Here is a 12,500-nt window from a genome sequence, read left to right on the forward strand (position 1 = left end):
ACAGTCCTGCTCTGTCCAGCGCACCCGGCGCAGGACGCAGTTAGCGTTTTGCAAGCTGAGCAGAAGAGGTGAGGTAGGCGTTACAGTAACACACAGATGATGAGCGGAATAACCTTGTCCGCTATGTTTTCCCTGGGGTGAAGTGCTTCATTAGAGCTGTGTGACTGCTTTAATTTGAAAGTTCTTAGACCTCCAGTTCCCTGGTCTGCGTACCAGGACGGGAGCATCACCTGTGGGTTTGCAAGCAATACCAGCCCTGCTTTCAGGCTGTTCCCTGTAGGACCTGCCTTCATCAGGAGCTAATGGAAGTGAGACCATGAAAGAACAGACACAAATGGCTTTAAAACAAAGACTGCTGTATTTCTGCTAGACTATTTGATACAGAGGATGCCTGTCGGATGAATGGTCAGTCTCAACAGCAAATACAAATATATTTTATTTAGACAAAACTTCTCACAAAGGATAGACATGCTTATTTTGTGGTATTACTGTGCAAAACCTGCAGCGTAATGCACAGGCAGTCCCATCCCTATCTTCCCAACCCCTTTCTTTGTGTATTTAAAAATAGGAAGACACTAGCCAGTTTAAAAACCAGAACCTACAAGAAGGCCCAGTGATAACCAAGTGCAAACAAAGCAAAGCGAGTTCACCAAAGGGGTTTCATTTTGCAGTGAACCCACGTTCCGAGTTCTGAGAAAGGCATATGCATGCCCCTTCAACCTCCCCTTAAGAGAAACTGGCAGGACTGCTATTTTTGATTTTACAGAAAAACAAAGTAACAGAGAGCAAGCATTTAGAGAGCAATGAAGAGATTAATTCCAAAATCCCCTTTAAGTATGACAAGAAACTGGCCACAATTGAGACAAAATGGAAAGGTTTTTTCTCTCACTTTGGTGCAAGTTTATTTATTTTGTACACTATCCATCCATACATCTGTGATACAAATTCTATGAACCTGCCACAAAGCATTAAAGCACAACATACCTATTATTCTGTAGACATTTGCATTTTTAATCACTAGCCAGCCTATGTGGATCAGCAGTGATTCAACACAGGAACTTGTAGTTCTGTAAAAATGCAGACATCCGATAACCGTACATACATGAGGGAGGGGAGAGCAAAAATGTTCACTTTTAGGGAACATGGCTCAAATCTTCAGATTAAAAAAAACCCCAATACATTATGTCCCTGGAAGAGCTGGCTGCGTAGGGATTTCTGTAAAGGATCTTGTAAACTCATTTTATATAGTAAAATCTAAGCCTGCAGGCTTTTTGCTTTGTGGAGGTCAGTAATAAGGATACATGAGGACTTACTGTCTTTTGCATTTATTCTATCTTGCAGCATAGCGCCTTGAGCTGTTGGCAGATTTGACAAACTTACTGGAGTACCTGGAGTGCTGTATATGGGTGAAGGGAATGCTCTGCACCCTCAGCTGTATTTATAATAGGGCTTTTCCAGCTAGGAAGTTTTCCAACCAGTACAATCAGTGATTGAAAAGAGCTATGCTCCTGAACCATGAATGTGGCTTAATTAAAATGACCTATCAGTAAATGCAGTCACAACAGGAAACTTATGCGGCAGGAAACACAAAACACAAAGACGACGCTATTTGTTCCACAGCTCGCTCTGAGGCTAGAAAACCTGTTAACTTTGAAAGCCCTAGAAAAATGCTGCACTGGTTTAGAAACCATCTACTTGGCATAGGACCACATTTGTTTTTTGCACACAAACATTTCATAAATCTCCTTAATTCCGCATTAAGCATTTTGCATTTCTTTGCCAATCTTGTAGCTGAGGATTTTGTTCCAGTCGATCTTGGTGCGGGTGACAGGTAGCTGCCGGCGTAAGGCTTTGAAAGTGGTGTCTGACATAGTCTGGTAGTTCTCACTGATTGCTGTCTGCAATGGCAAGCAGATTCAGTTACAGCAGTAATACGCTACTCTGAAAAAGCGTGACTCGGTGTTAAAGCCACAAAACCCTTTCTACAAGGCAAAGGCACACTATTAACTAAATTAATAACGCAGTCACCAGTGTGTGTGCAAGTAAAAGCGTTTCTATTAAACTCCCCTGTGAATGTAGCAGTGTCTCCTTAGGTGTTTCACTGACCTATCTATGTTGAGTCTCCTTGCACACAGGCTGGGACAACGTAAAAAGCTGTCACACACATTTCCTCTTCAGTATTTTTAACTTTAACAGAGGAAAACATTTAGACTCACCCACTCCCCTTCCACGCTTGTTCCAGGCATCATTTGTAACCCTTTAAAATAACTATACAGCAGACTTGATTATTAATTACACATAGCTTTACGACTATATTCTTTAAACAAATACTACTGCCCTTTTCTAAGTAATTCTTATAGTCAATACCAGACTCAGCCAGAAACAGAATTAGAGGTCACTTTTCCATGTTTCCATTAACTGTAAATGGAGACTGATATGATTCCATCATATTTATTTAACAACCACTGATCTTACCTGGTACTCGTTTTCTGCGTTTTCTATTATCTTAATAAATTCCTTAGCTGTCTGGACATCACTCTACAAGGAGAAAAATACATTTTTATAGTTTAAGAGCAACTTAAAACAGATTTCTTAAAACAGAAAAAAAACCAGATTTCTTAAAACACAACAGATTTCTTCTCAAATGATAGGCTGCGTATAGATGAAATGGATAACATCAGCAGCTTCCACCTCATGTTTGTAGCTGGGTTCCTTTCACTCACTACGGATGTCTCGGTGAGGCTTGAGATAGAGGTATTACCGAGCCTGTGCTCCAAACTGAAACAGGACTGCACCCTAGTGAGCAAAAGGGAAGTAGACCTTCATGGTATAGATTAGAGATTCTGTGACTTGCTCCCTCTACTGTACTACAGGACTTATCTTCCCTCAGTCCACTGCTCTGTTTGTTTCCCTTGCATACAGATAGAAACGCATATTCTGCCCTCTTTAACTGAAACTCGTAAGATAAGCTTTCCAATAGAGACTGTACTTTCTAATACAGTCTAACTTTAAGCAATTGAGACTCTGGGTTTCCTGTGTAACTCCAAACACTACAACTACATTGACTAGTCACCCTAAAATTACATTACTTTAAAGTCAAGAGAATGTAGTCACAGAAGTGTACGCTTCACGACAGTTTAAGAAATAAAATAGTTGCTTTATCACAAAAGTCTTCTAGCATACTTACTGAAACCTGTACAGAGTCCTGGATATCTTTATGACTAACCAGTTGAACGTTGCCATCTTCATAATAATGAACCTGAGCAAAGAGACAAAATGCAGGTTATCATTAACACTCATTTTATAATCCCTCGAGCCCCCAAATGCTACCAGAATGGCACAACAGCATTGTTGTGCCAGTCTTCTCTGCTTACGTGGAGACTAAAAGCAGGATGGGTTTTCTAAAAGGTTTCATTCTTTGTCAAGACTGTTCAAGATTATGTTAATGCAGTAAACGCCTAGAGTTGAAATAAGAGCAATTACAAAAGAATTCATGGTATAGGTTTTAGCCCTATAAAGTGAAGCAGACTTGGAGGCATATAGGGTAATGCTATATAATAAACCACAGGCCAGACTGTAGACAATGTCTGAAACACTAGTTTTAAGAATTAATTTCTTGAATTGTATAGTTTAATAGCATCTTGACTTGAGAAGGACATCTCTGCTGTATTTCAGCATCTCCTTCTGAGTCGAATGCATTAGTCTAAGAGAAGCACAATGCAGCTTCTCCCGTTATTGCCAGAAAAAGTAACTCACCTGGATCTTGAGCACTGCAGCCACTTGAGCTGTTGGTGGTGTGATGGTAAACTTCCATTCTGATCTCCAACGACCATTCCTAAAAACAAGCAAAGCATGAAAACTGTATTTCCAAAAAGCTCTAACAACAAAAAGAACCAAATTAACACGGGCAAGTTGTTTCTGCTGTCATCTTATGACCCATATTACAGTGCCTTACGTGGCATTGGATTAAATTTCTGCACAGCTGAATACAATGCAGCTTCAGTACAGACTAGCTCCAGCGTACTCATGCTCTGGAAGATGTAAGGGGGTATCTATCTAGCTCTGCTATCAAGGCTTTAGCAAAGTGCCAAGGGGGCGGCAAGGAAAACAGACTACAGAATGAGAAGCAGAACTTCTTGGGAAGCCCAAGACTACTTGCCCTTCAGACTGTGTCAGAAGACACAGAGGATGGGTTTGTTTGAGGACTAGTAAAGGAAGAAAATACACTATGTTGAAATAGTCTTACCAGAAGTTTTTGGGCTGGAACTGGTGGCTCTCAATACAGGCAATAATTGTCTGCTGCCCATCTATAGATTTACCGTAAACCTGTATTTAGAAAAAGAGTTAAAAAGGCCCAAGAGCTGAGGAAAGCCATTCTTAATTTCTGTTCTTGGCAGCATTGTGGAGCCTTGCTATTGTGGTATCTCACTGGGAACATGTACCACCAGTTACATTGTCCAACACCTCCATTTGCACATGTGTGCACATAAGGCCTCCTTTTCATTAACTGCAGGTTTTAAGGTGCTTGGCAGTCATGACTATGAAAAGTAAGGCTAATACTACTTTACCACTGTGTACACACCAAGATATTTGCACCCTCTTTGGAACTCGTTATTCCAAAGTTAGCAAAAATGCTAGTGAGGATGGAGAATTCAAACAGCACTGCCCAGCACAAAGTCCACTCAAGGTACTGACTGACACGGAGCAATGAACTTTCAGTGAAACAAGACGGATACTCAACAGTACAGAAGCCATTGGGGTAATGATCTTTCACATAAGCTCTCAATGCACTGTCACAGGCATCTCTCCATTGTTTTAAAGCTGATTCTGTGTCCTCAGGCTGCGGGTCACTTGCTTCTTTCCTTAAATGATCAAACTTAAAAGAAAGTTTGTTTCTTGGGTCTAAAAATCTGCCATTGCCCAGATCACCATGTTCTGTGATTAAGACCTGTAAAAGAAGTTGAAATTAAGATACACTTATGCTGCTGTAGATGTGCTGTTCTGCATTTTTCCCTATTTGAATAGATATCAATGTTTCAACAGATTCTTTAATTGAGCTATAATATCACATAATGAAACAAGGATTTTCAGTAATAATTTCAACTAAGAGTAGTTGTAGTGAGGCTGTAGGTAAACTCTCAGCTCTTCACAGTAATACTGCACTTAGTCTTCTGTCCCAGAAATGGCTCTATTATAATAACGTATATATTTAGCTTAAAGTTGGGCATCCTTACAATACAAACAGGTGGGTTTGCTTTTAAAGTTATTTTTGCTATTTTCCTTCCCCATTTCTAAAGGAAACTAAGAATTTTACTCTGGACTTTACCATTTATTGTCATGTTCCATGTTGCAATAGCTCTCCTTCTGGTCAAGAAGGGTATATAGATGTGGCTACTTCTAATACACAAACTAAAGTACCCAGCAAAGCAGCACTGTACCTCCCCTCTCCTTTGTCTTATTCACTGTCATTCTCTGGCTTCCCAAACACTGACTTTTTTTTTTTTGCAGGTTGTACTGTAACTTTCTCTTGTCAAAGCTACTTCTATGGACAGCCCTCTTAAAAATATCTGCCTCCCATGGACGTATCTGGGACACCAGAAAAGCTAGGTCAGTACTTGGCTCAGAGAACAGGCCAGATGGTCAGGCCAGCTCTCTATCTTCTGTAGGACTTGCTTCTTGTTCTCAAAAAAAAAAAAAAAAAAAATTGTTTTGCTGGCATAGACTGGATAGTATTAGATTGGTATAATCAAAGATACAATATGCTTTTTAGGGTAGCTAGGAATGGATTAAAAATGCAGAAAATGAAAAAAAACCCCAACCTATTAAGGATCTACTACCAATTGTCAGTAGGAACTGTAAGCAGGTAGCAACATAAGAATTTGTAAGTGAGCTTTAAATAAACAGTAATCTTTAATCATTCATACTCTAAGTAGAATTCCAGTGACTTCAGCATGGAACTTTACTTAAGGAACAATGAATTGGAGTTAATAAGTAGTATCAGACAATACTTTAAGAGAACACTTCACCTATGCTTCTTCTATAAGAACAGAAGTTTGGTAATATAATGATGCGTGGGGGAAGGAGGAGAGGTGATAACTTGTGAGTAGAATAAAACTAGTCAACATCTTGATGAAACAACATTTTTATTGTTTTTGCACAGTGCACTAATAACAAACCTCAAGTGTAAAAAGTGTTCTCTTACCTGATCATCATACCCTTCTATCTTCACTGGAGTGAACTGATCCATGTTATACTGTGCAAATGCGCTGTTAAGAATTAAAAGAACATGAACTTTAGCTGTACGTGCACATTTATTTTGACTCAAGAATAAGTACATGGTGTGATTTATATTACAGAAAATATCAATTTAATTTGGCAAATAATACACACGAGCACCCTTAAAGGATTTTTCAATACCTTTCATTGATTATAACTATAAAAACCCAGGTCTAAAGCCAGGTTTATTTAGTGATGACCAGGAAAGTACAGAGTTCAAAAGTAGAACAGCAGGCAGCCTGGGGCAATATGAGCAAGCCAGGGCAAAACAGGAACACCCCAGCTACAATTTAGACAGCAGCAAGGTAAACAAACGAGTAGACTAATGTTTACAACAATTTTCTTACGTAGAGACCTGCTGACTGACATGTCACCTAGCTTGAAGTAAAATCTTAGCATCAAAAAGCTTGTATGCATAACCTTTAAGCACCGTCTGATGAGACTGTGCAAGTAAACAAGATATTTTGAAAGCTTTTTTTTTTGAGGGCAGCTCTTTTTCTAAACTTCGGCTCAGGATTACTCAGTATTTCAGGCTTCACTTGCTTTACAAATCATGCTTCAACAAGATCAGACATTCCTGCTGCTGCTCCTGCACTTTTTGGCAGAGTGCCTTCCTGTCAGTTTTATACAGCCTCTACAGCACAAATTCCAATTTAGGGCTTTTAAAAAGAATCACCCATGCTTTCCATTATGTATTTTGTTGGGGGGATTAGGAATTACAGAAGATTGCTCTCAATACAACAAATGGCTTGCTTTGTCGCAAAAAGATGGGTGTAAGAAAACATATGCATCTCTGGTGGTAATTTGACTTGTGTTTGAAATACTAGTACTTACTGTGCTGCTCCTTCCCTGAGAAGATTGTCATTGTTAAGCAATAACCGGACATCTGGAGAAGAGAGTGTTCAGGTAGGTTATTGGATTTTTTGATCAAATGTTTCTCTTTATGCATTTCAATTTCAACTGTACAAATGCAAACATTAAAATGACTAAATCATTTCATTAAGCATATGCAGTCACAGAACGACAGCATGCTTTTCCCTCACCACTTCTTAACCTTAAAAGCAGTATGTTGTGATGCAGCCCTAGGCTGTTACAATAGATGAAATGTGAAGAAAACACCACCAATCACTTTTCCTTACTTACCATTGAATACTTCATTGAATTCTCCAGGGGGTGCATGAGTGATGAATTTTGCAGCTATACGCACCTACAATGAAGCAGAAAAGTAATTAAACTAAAGACAAAAGATAATTTACTGAGTTCATACATACTGCAACCTACACTGAAGCAATTCACCAACAAAACCAACTCCGACAGTGATAGGAAGTGCCAGATTTAGGGAGAAATCTAGGCATGCATTGTCAAAATGGAAATAGTCAGTCTTGTAAGACCAGATTTTTTTCAGTGTAACCAAACAGAAGAATTCCAAGTGTATTCAGGAAGAAGTACAAACTTCACATGGGCACCTGTAAAAATGTGAACTGTCGGCCTGCATAGTACTAACCTATTTAAAGACTATGAATGCTGGCTAGCCACTCTTCTTGATGACATTCTTAAACAATGTTTTTTCCTGATCCTTGCTAGTAATCAGAAATCTAAATCCCAAGGTATATAAAGAATAAGAAACCACTGCAGTAAAAGTGACACTGTAACTAGATGGTAATCTACAGCACAACCACACAGCTAAGGAGTGTCTGACAGATTGCAAGATACTGTGCTTCCCTGTGATGCAACTTGTTTGTTGCTGATGACTGGCTGAAGGAGATGCCACTGCTTCACAGCAAACAGCATGTGAAGGATGAGAGGTTGATCCCTCTAGAAATGGAGCAGTAAATCAATTACATCAACTACCATGGGACTGCTTCCAGAGTTAATTATGCCTCATGGACTTTGAAAAGCTGCTGATGTGCTCAGAGTGCAGAAGGGGTATGGAGATACAAGGTAAAAAGCTGGGAGCTGACAGAAATGGGGGAGGTGATGGGAAGTGCCAAAATGAACCTGAGAAGTCAGACAGAGGCTCCAAATGAAACCATCCAAACTTCAGCAGGTGATTTTTTTTCTTTTTCCCCTTGATCCTCTAATGCTGCCCTGGTCACTTTTAACCCTGAGCAGTAGACACACCACCTGTGCCATTCTGTGGCATGCTACTCCTCTTATCTTGAAGTAGTATTTTATTGGAAACTGTACTGCAGTCCAGACATGAAGTGTCGCAGGAGTGGAAGAACTAAGGCATGTGGAACTGTGAGTGATACAATAAATAACTGAAAAGGCCAAGTGTAAGGAAAAATACCTGAATGTCTGCAAACTTTGAAGCTGGAAAAGAAAAACCCATTCTATTCCAAAAAGTAATAAAACTGCACTATGTTCTGAAATTCAATATACACATCTTGGATTGTTAGAATTTAGGTGGTCTAGGTATTGACTCTCTTGAAATTAGTAAGAGTTTATGGTTTTCATAATCAAACCTTTTATGGTTTTTACAGGACCAAAGGGAATAGAATCATCTTGGAAGACTTGAAACAGGAAATGTCACAAAATTAAACCTCTCCCTTAGAATAATAAAAACGTCACATTTCCAATAAGCACAGCTAACAAAGCTGTGCAATAAGCCTCTCTTGCTCAACTAGACATTTATTGGAGATGACTGCAGAACAGTGCTCATTACAACTCTGATTACTTTTTCTACTTTTCATTTTGAGCATTAAAACAAAGGAGTGTGTGTATATCCAACTACTTCAGCTGAATTATTGCCAGAGCTGGAAATATCTTGCTTCTCTCAACAGTCTTCCTTGTTTTAATTAGAAATTGTTGTTTGTATTGTTTGTCGCACAATGATTTAAAGCAAGCCGTGAAAGGAAATAAACACCTTTCCAAACAAACGGTATACTACCTTATTCCAACAGTATCAAGTAACAACTCTGCCTTAACTGGACTGAGCTGCAGATAAAAATAGATCATTTTCCAAATTAGCATCTATTTAAAAAATATACATATGTTCTCTATGCCTTAAATAATTATGCAATATAAATGAAAAACTAAAAAGTCTGTAACGTGTAATCAATACACTACAGAATGTCAAACCATTTTCTCCTAATTTTCTGATTTTTAGGTAAGGTTGGTAAGTATACAGCAATCCTAAAAATGTAGCTCTGTCTGAAAATTTTCACTATTTAAAGAACTGTAATTAGGACACATTGCTGCCATAATCTTGTTAGATTTCACTATCAGGAACTTGGATGGATACGAAGATAACCTATCGGTAATTGAGGGACACTGCTGCTTTACATCCTCTGTGACTTTGCTGAGAGCCAGCCCTGAATGGCTGAAAGACTTCTGAAATGACACCATGCGCTCTTCTGAGAAAGCGCAAGTGTAAGCACTAGTACAGGCATACCAGACTGTGCTAGAGCGCTTACAAATATGTACCCTTCGTGCCATGATGTCTTTCAGTGGGAGGATTGCACTAGAATACATCCTGCAAATTAACTCCCCAGATGAACAGATTCAACATATGGAAAAATAAGGCCCCTAAAAAGCCATAAGATTTAGTATCTTACAAATTCACGCAACAATGTTGTGGCTGCAGAATTGTACTGTACATGGGAACCCTCATAAAGGGATGACTGTTTTAATAGGTTGACTTTTAGATCAATGGATTCTCATAAACAGATCCTTGTGAAAAAAACAAGTATTACAGGAGAGATTTTTGCAGTCTTCCACAAATTCTTCCACATGGAAGGATGAACAAAATTAAATCGACGCAGAAAGGACTCTGCATTTCAATCAAATGTTATCAAAAAAACAGCCATAAACAAAGCAAACACTGCAAGTGAAGAGCCAAACTATTGAAATCAGGAGTGCAGTGCAGGAAACAGGCTAAAGAGTAATTAATTCTAAATGTCAAGCATTTGAATCGCTGTTCGTTTTTAGAGTTGACTTGTTTCAAAGTCGTGTCAGCACATTGGCAGGATGTTCATTTGCAGAAGCACAAAAATAAGACTTTCTGCAAACCGACCTACTTCCTGGCCATCACTGCCATTTCAGGTAGCTCGCAGTACGCTAGCAAAACGAACTTCCCGTTTCTAAAATGGGGCAAGTGTCTGAGAGGGGAGCTGCTCAACCATTAGTTTAAGCTGGCAAAATGGCAGCAGAATGAACTTAAGTAGACAATAGGGTACGTTGCAGTAGACCTTAAGCTAAAATGAATCCCTTAGCTTACCTAAGATATGCCTATAGAGAATAAAGAAGTGAGGCTTGGGGGGATGGAATGAATTAATTTTGTTGCTCTATTGATTTTTTTTGTTTCTTTGCTTTATTGTAAAGGACTGGTAAACTCAGACTTGAAAAAGGAAACATCTATAAAAGTTCTAGACCTATCTGAATGGTTATAAAATGGATACTATAGTAAATCTTTGCTGCATGTTTCTTTTTCAGATCCTCGCTTAAGATTATCCTCTTCTACCTGTGCTAGGCATGGAGCTACTTTAAATTGAATAGAGATTGCCTGAGCCGGGACATGAAGTAGAACGTAGGCTCCAATTTCAAGCAAAATCCCCTCTACTCCACCAAACAAAATACTTGGGCACGCATAGTTCTGAAGGGCCTCTTCTTGAAGGACAAGTGTTCTGAAAGAACTGGAGACTTCAGGTGAATGCAGTGGGAGGGGGAGAAAAACGCCTAGTGACCCCAGGTTCTTGCAGCACTGATGCTCATTCCCAGACCTAGGTGTAGCCTGCAAACAGGGACCCCAGTTCTCCTTCCAGCTCTGTTAAGGGCTTGCTAGATTACCAAAGGTAACTTTACCTCCTTCGTTCTCAGACCTGTACCACCATAACCCCCATGTGATAAGGCTTTACTTTTCTTTTAATTTTCACATTAAATGTGACAATGCCTTTGATTTTAGGAGCTCAAATGAAATTCAGTCAAATGACATAGAGTAAAACATTTTATACGGCATTGGATAGATTTCAGTAATGTGCTAAAGACCGTACGAATTCTGTTCTGGAATACTCATTTCAAACAATGCTCATGTGATCTAAAATATTAACTAAAGGATTCTTTAAAGCTCTATCTGCTTGTTTCACAATGCCCGTCACTGTAATGAAACTGAAATTGGCAGTTTAAGGGAAAAATGAAAGCAGGCTCCAAACTTTAGGATCCTTGAAGATCTATGAGCCTTAAAGCCCCACTTCAGAACGTTAAAGAACAAAGCAAAAAGCTACATGTAATATTTTTATGATGTAAGGAGGAGTAGCGGTGGATTTTTTAAGTACCCTTTGTAGGTAACTAGTGTCTATAGACTTGCAGAAAAGGCTACGTGTTAATTTGTTACATGAACGTCAGTGCTGCTTGTAAGACTGTCATTTTTCCACATTCCTACACAAGAGGAACAATCCATTCATTTCTCCATTTCCTAAAATAAAATATTGCTTTGTCTGCTCCTGCTTAGTCCCTTCCACCCAGTATAATTTGTAGGATCTATATCAAAGTTACTGTCAGCAGCTGGGGCAAGCAGAAAACGTGAAAACACGCTCTAAAGGTATTTTGGAACTGAACAGGTTTCACGGCACCTTTCAAAGACGCTGCTAACTTTGTGGACCTGGGAAAAGAAAGCCGAAAAGCAGAAAATGTATTTTCATGCACAAAGAGGCGCCGAGGCACCTCAGCTGCACCCAGGCAATAAGGAAATCGAAATGCAAAGCGCTGCGCTGATAAGTAACCGCTGATTCCTGGCCGGCCGGCCTCTCACCCGGGCAGCGGCGGCCGGGCCGGGCTCGGGGGCCCGCCCGCCCCGAGGCAGTGGGAGGCGAGGCCAGGCCGCAGACGGCCCCGCCGGCACCGGGTGAGCCTCCCCGCCACCCCCCGCCCGCTGCCCTCCCGCGGGTGCTGCGGGGGCAGCGGTGCCGGCCCGCCGCGGAGGGACGCTCCCCTCCCTACCTTCTCCTCATCCGACACCCGGTCCTCGAAGTCGGCCATTTTGGCAGCTCTGGGCCCGGCCCGACCCCACGCGGAGCATGCCGGGAGCGGCGGACTGGGCGCCGCCGCTGGGCTGGGCCGGAAGCGCGGTCGGCGCCATGTTGGCTGCGGGCAGACGCCGCGCGGCGGCCATTGTAGGAGCGGGCGGGCCCGCCCGGACGGGGAGGACCGCGCCGGTGGGGCCGCAGCGGCCGGGGACGACGCGGGGACCTTCGGGGCTCCCGGGCCGCGGCGTGGGGGGGGGACGT

The 12,500-nt window shown here is 40.9% G+C and overlaps 1 protein-coding gene and 1 long non-coding RNA gene across 3 annotated transcripts; one reads left to right on the top strand and one right to left on the bottom strand.

Moving 5' to 3' along the window:
- Positions 1-868: 868 nt before the first annotated feature.
- On the bottom strand, positions 869-12,355 carry CAPZA1 (capping actin protein of muscle Z-line subunit alpha 1). The gene is made up of 10 exons (XM_075521872.1): positions 12,214-12,355; positions 7,420-7,483; positions 7,111-7,162; positions 6,203-6,266; positions 4,742-4,948; positions 4,247-4,326; positions 3,757-3,835; positions 3,188-3,259; positions 2,476-2,538; positions 869-1,898 (listed from the first exon to the last, which is right to left on the bottom strand). Exons 1-10 carry the CDS (start codon positions 12,250-12,252, stop codon positions 1,758-1,760), a joined length of 861 nt encoding a protein of 286 aa, XP_075377987.1. The 5' UTR covers positions 12,253-12,355; the 3' UTR covers positions 869-1,757.
- LOC142419182 (uncharacterized) lies at positions 7,078-11,256 on the top strand. 2 transcript variants are annotated; one of them, XR_012778505.1, is made up of 3 exons: positions 7,078-7,182; positions 7,861-8,323; positions 10,711-11,256. It is a non-coding gene; the product is annotated as an uncharacterized LOC142419182 (long non-coding RNA). The 2 variants fall into 2 exon arrangements; XR_012778506.1 differs by lacking the exon at positions 10,711-11,256 and adding an exon at positions 8,760-9,310.
- Positions 12,356-12,500: the final 145 nt, after the last annotated feature.

This window comes from Mycteria americana, chromosome 20 (assembly GCF_035582795.1).
Source record: "Mycteria americana isolate JAX WOST 10 ecotype Jacksonville Zoo and Gardens chromosome 20, USCA_MyAme_1.0, whole genome shotgun sequence".
NCBI lineage: Eukaryota > Metazoa > Chordata > Aves > Ciconiiformes > Ciconiidae > Mycteria > Mycteria americana.

Bases quoted from the DNA above. Each gene is read 5' to 3' on its own strand.
- CAPZA1 (XM_075521872.1), bottom strand. From the start codon at position 12,252: ATGGCCGACTTCGAGGACCGGGTGTCGGATGAGGAGAAG. The intron at 6,267-7,110 runs GTAAGTACTAGT...AATTCTTAACAG, and splicing joins CTCAGGGAAGGAGCAGCACA to CGCATTTGCACAGTATAACA. The intron at 2,539-3,187 runs GTAAGTATGCTA...TTCTCCTTGTAG, and splicing joins AGGACTCTGTACAGGTTTCA to AGTGATGTCCAGACAGCTAA.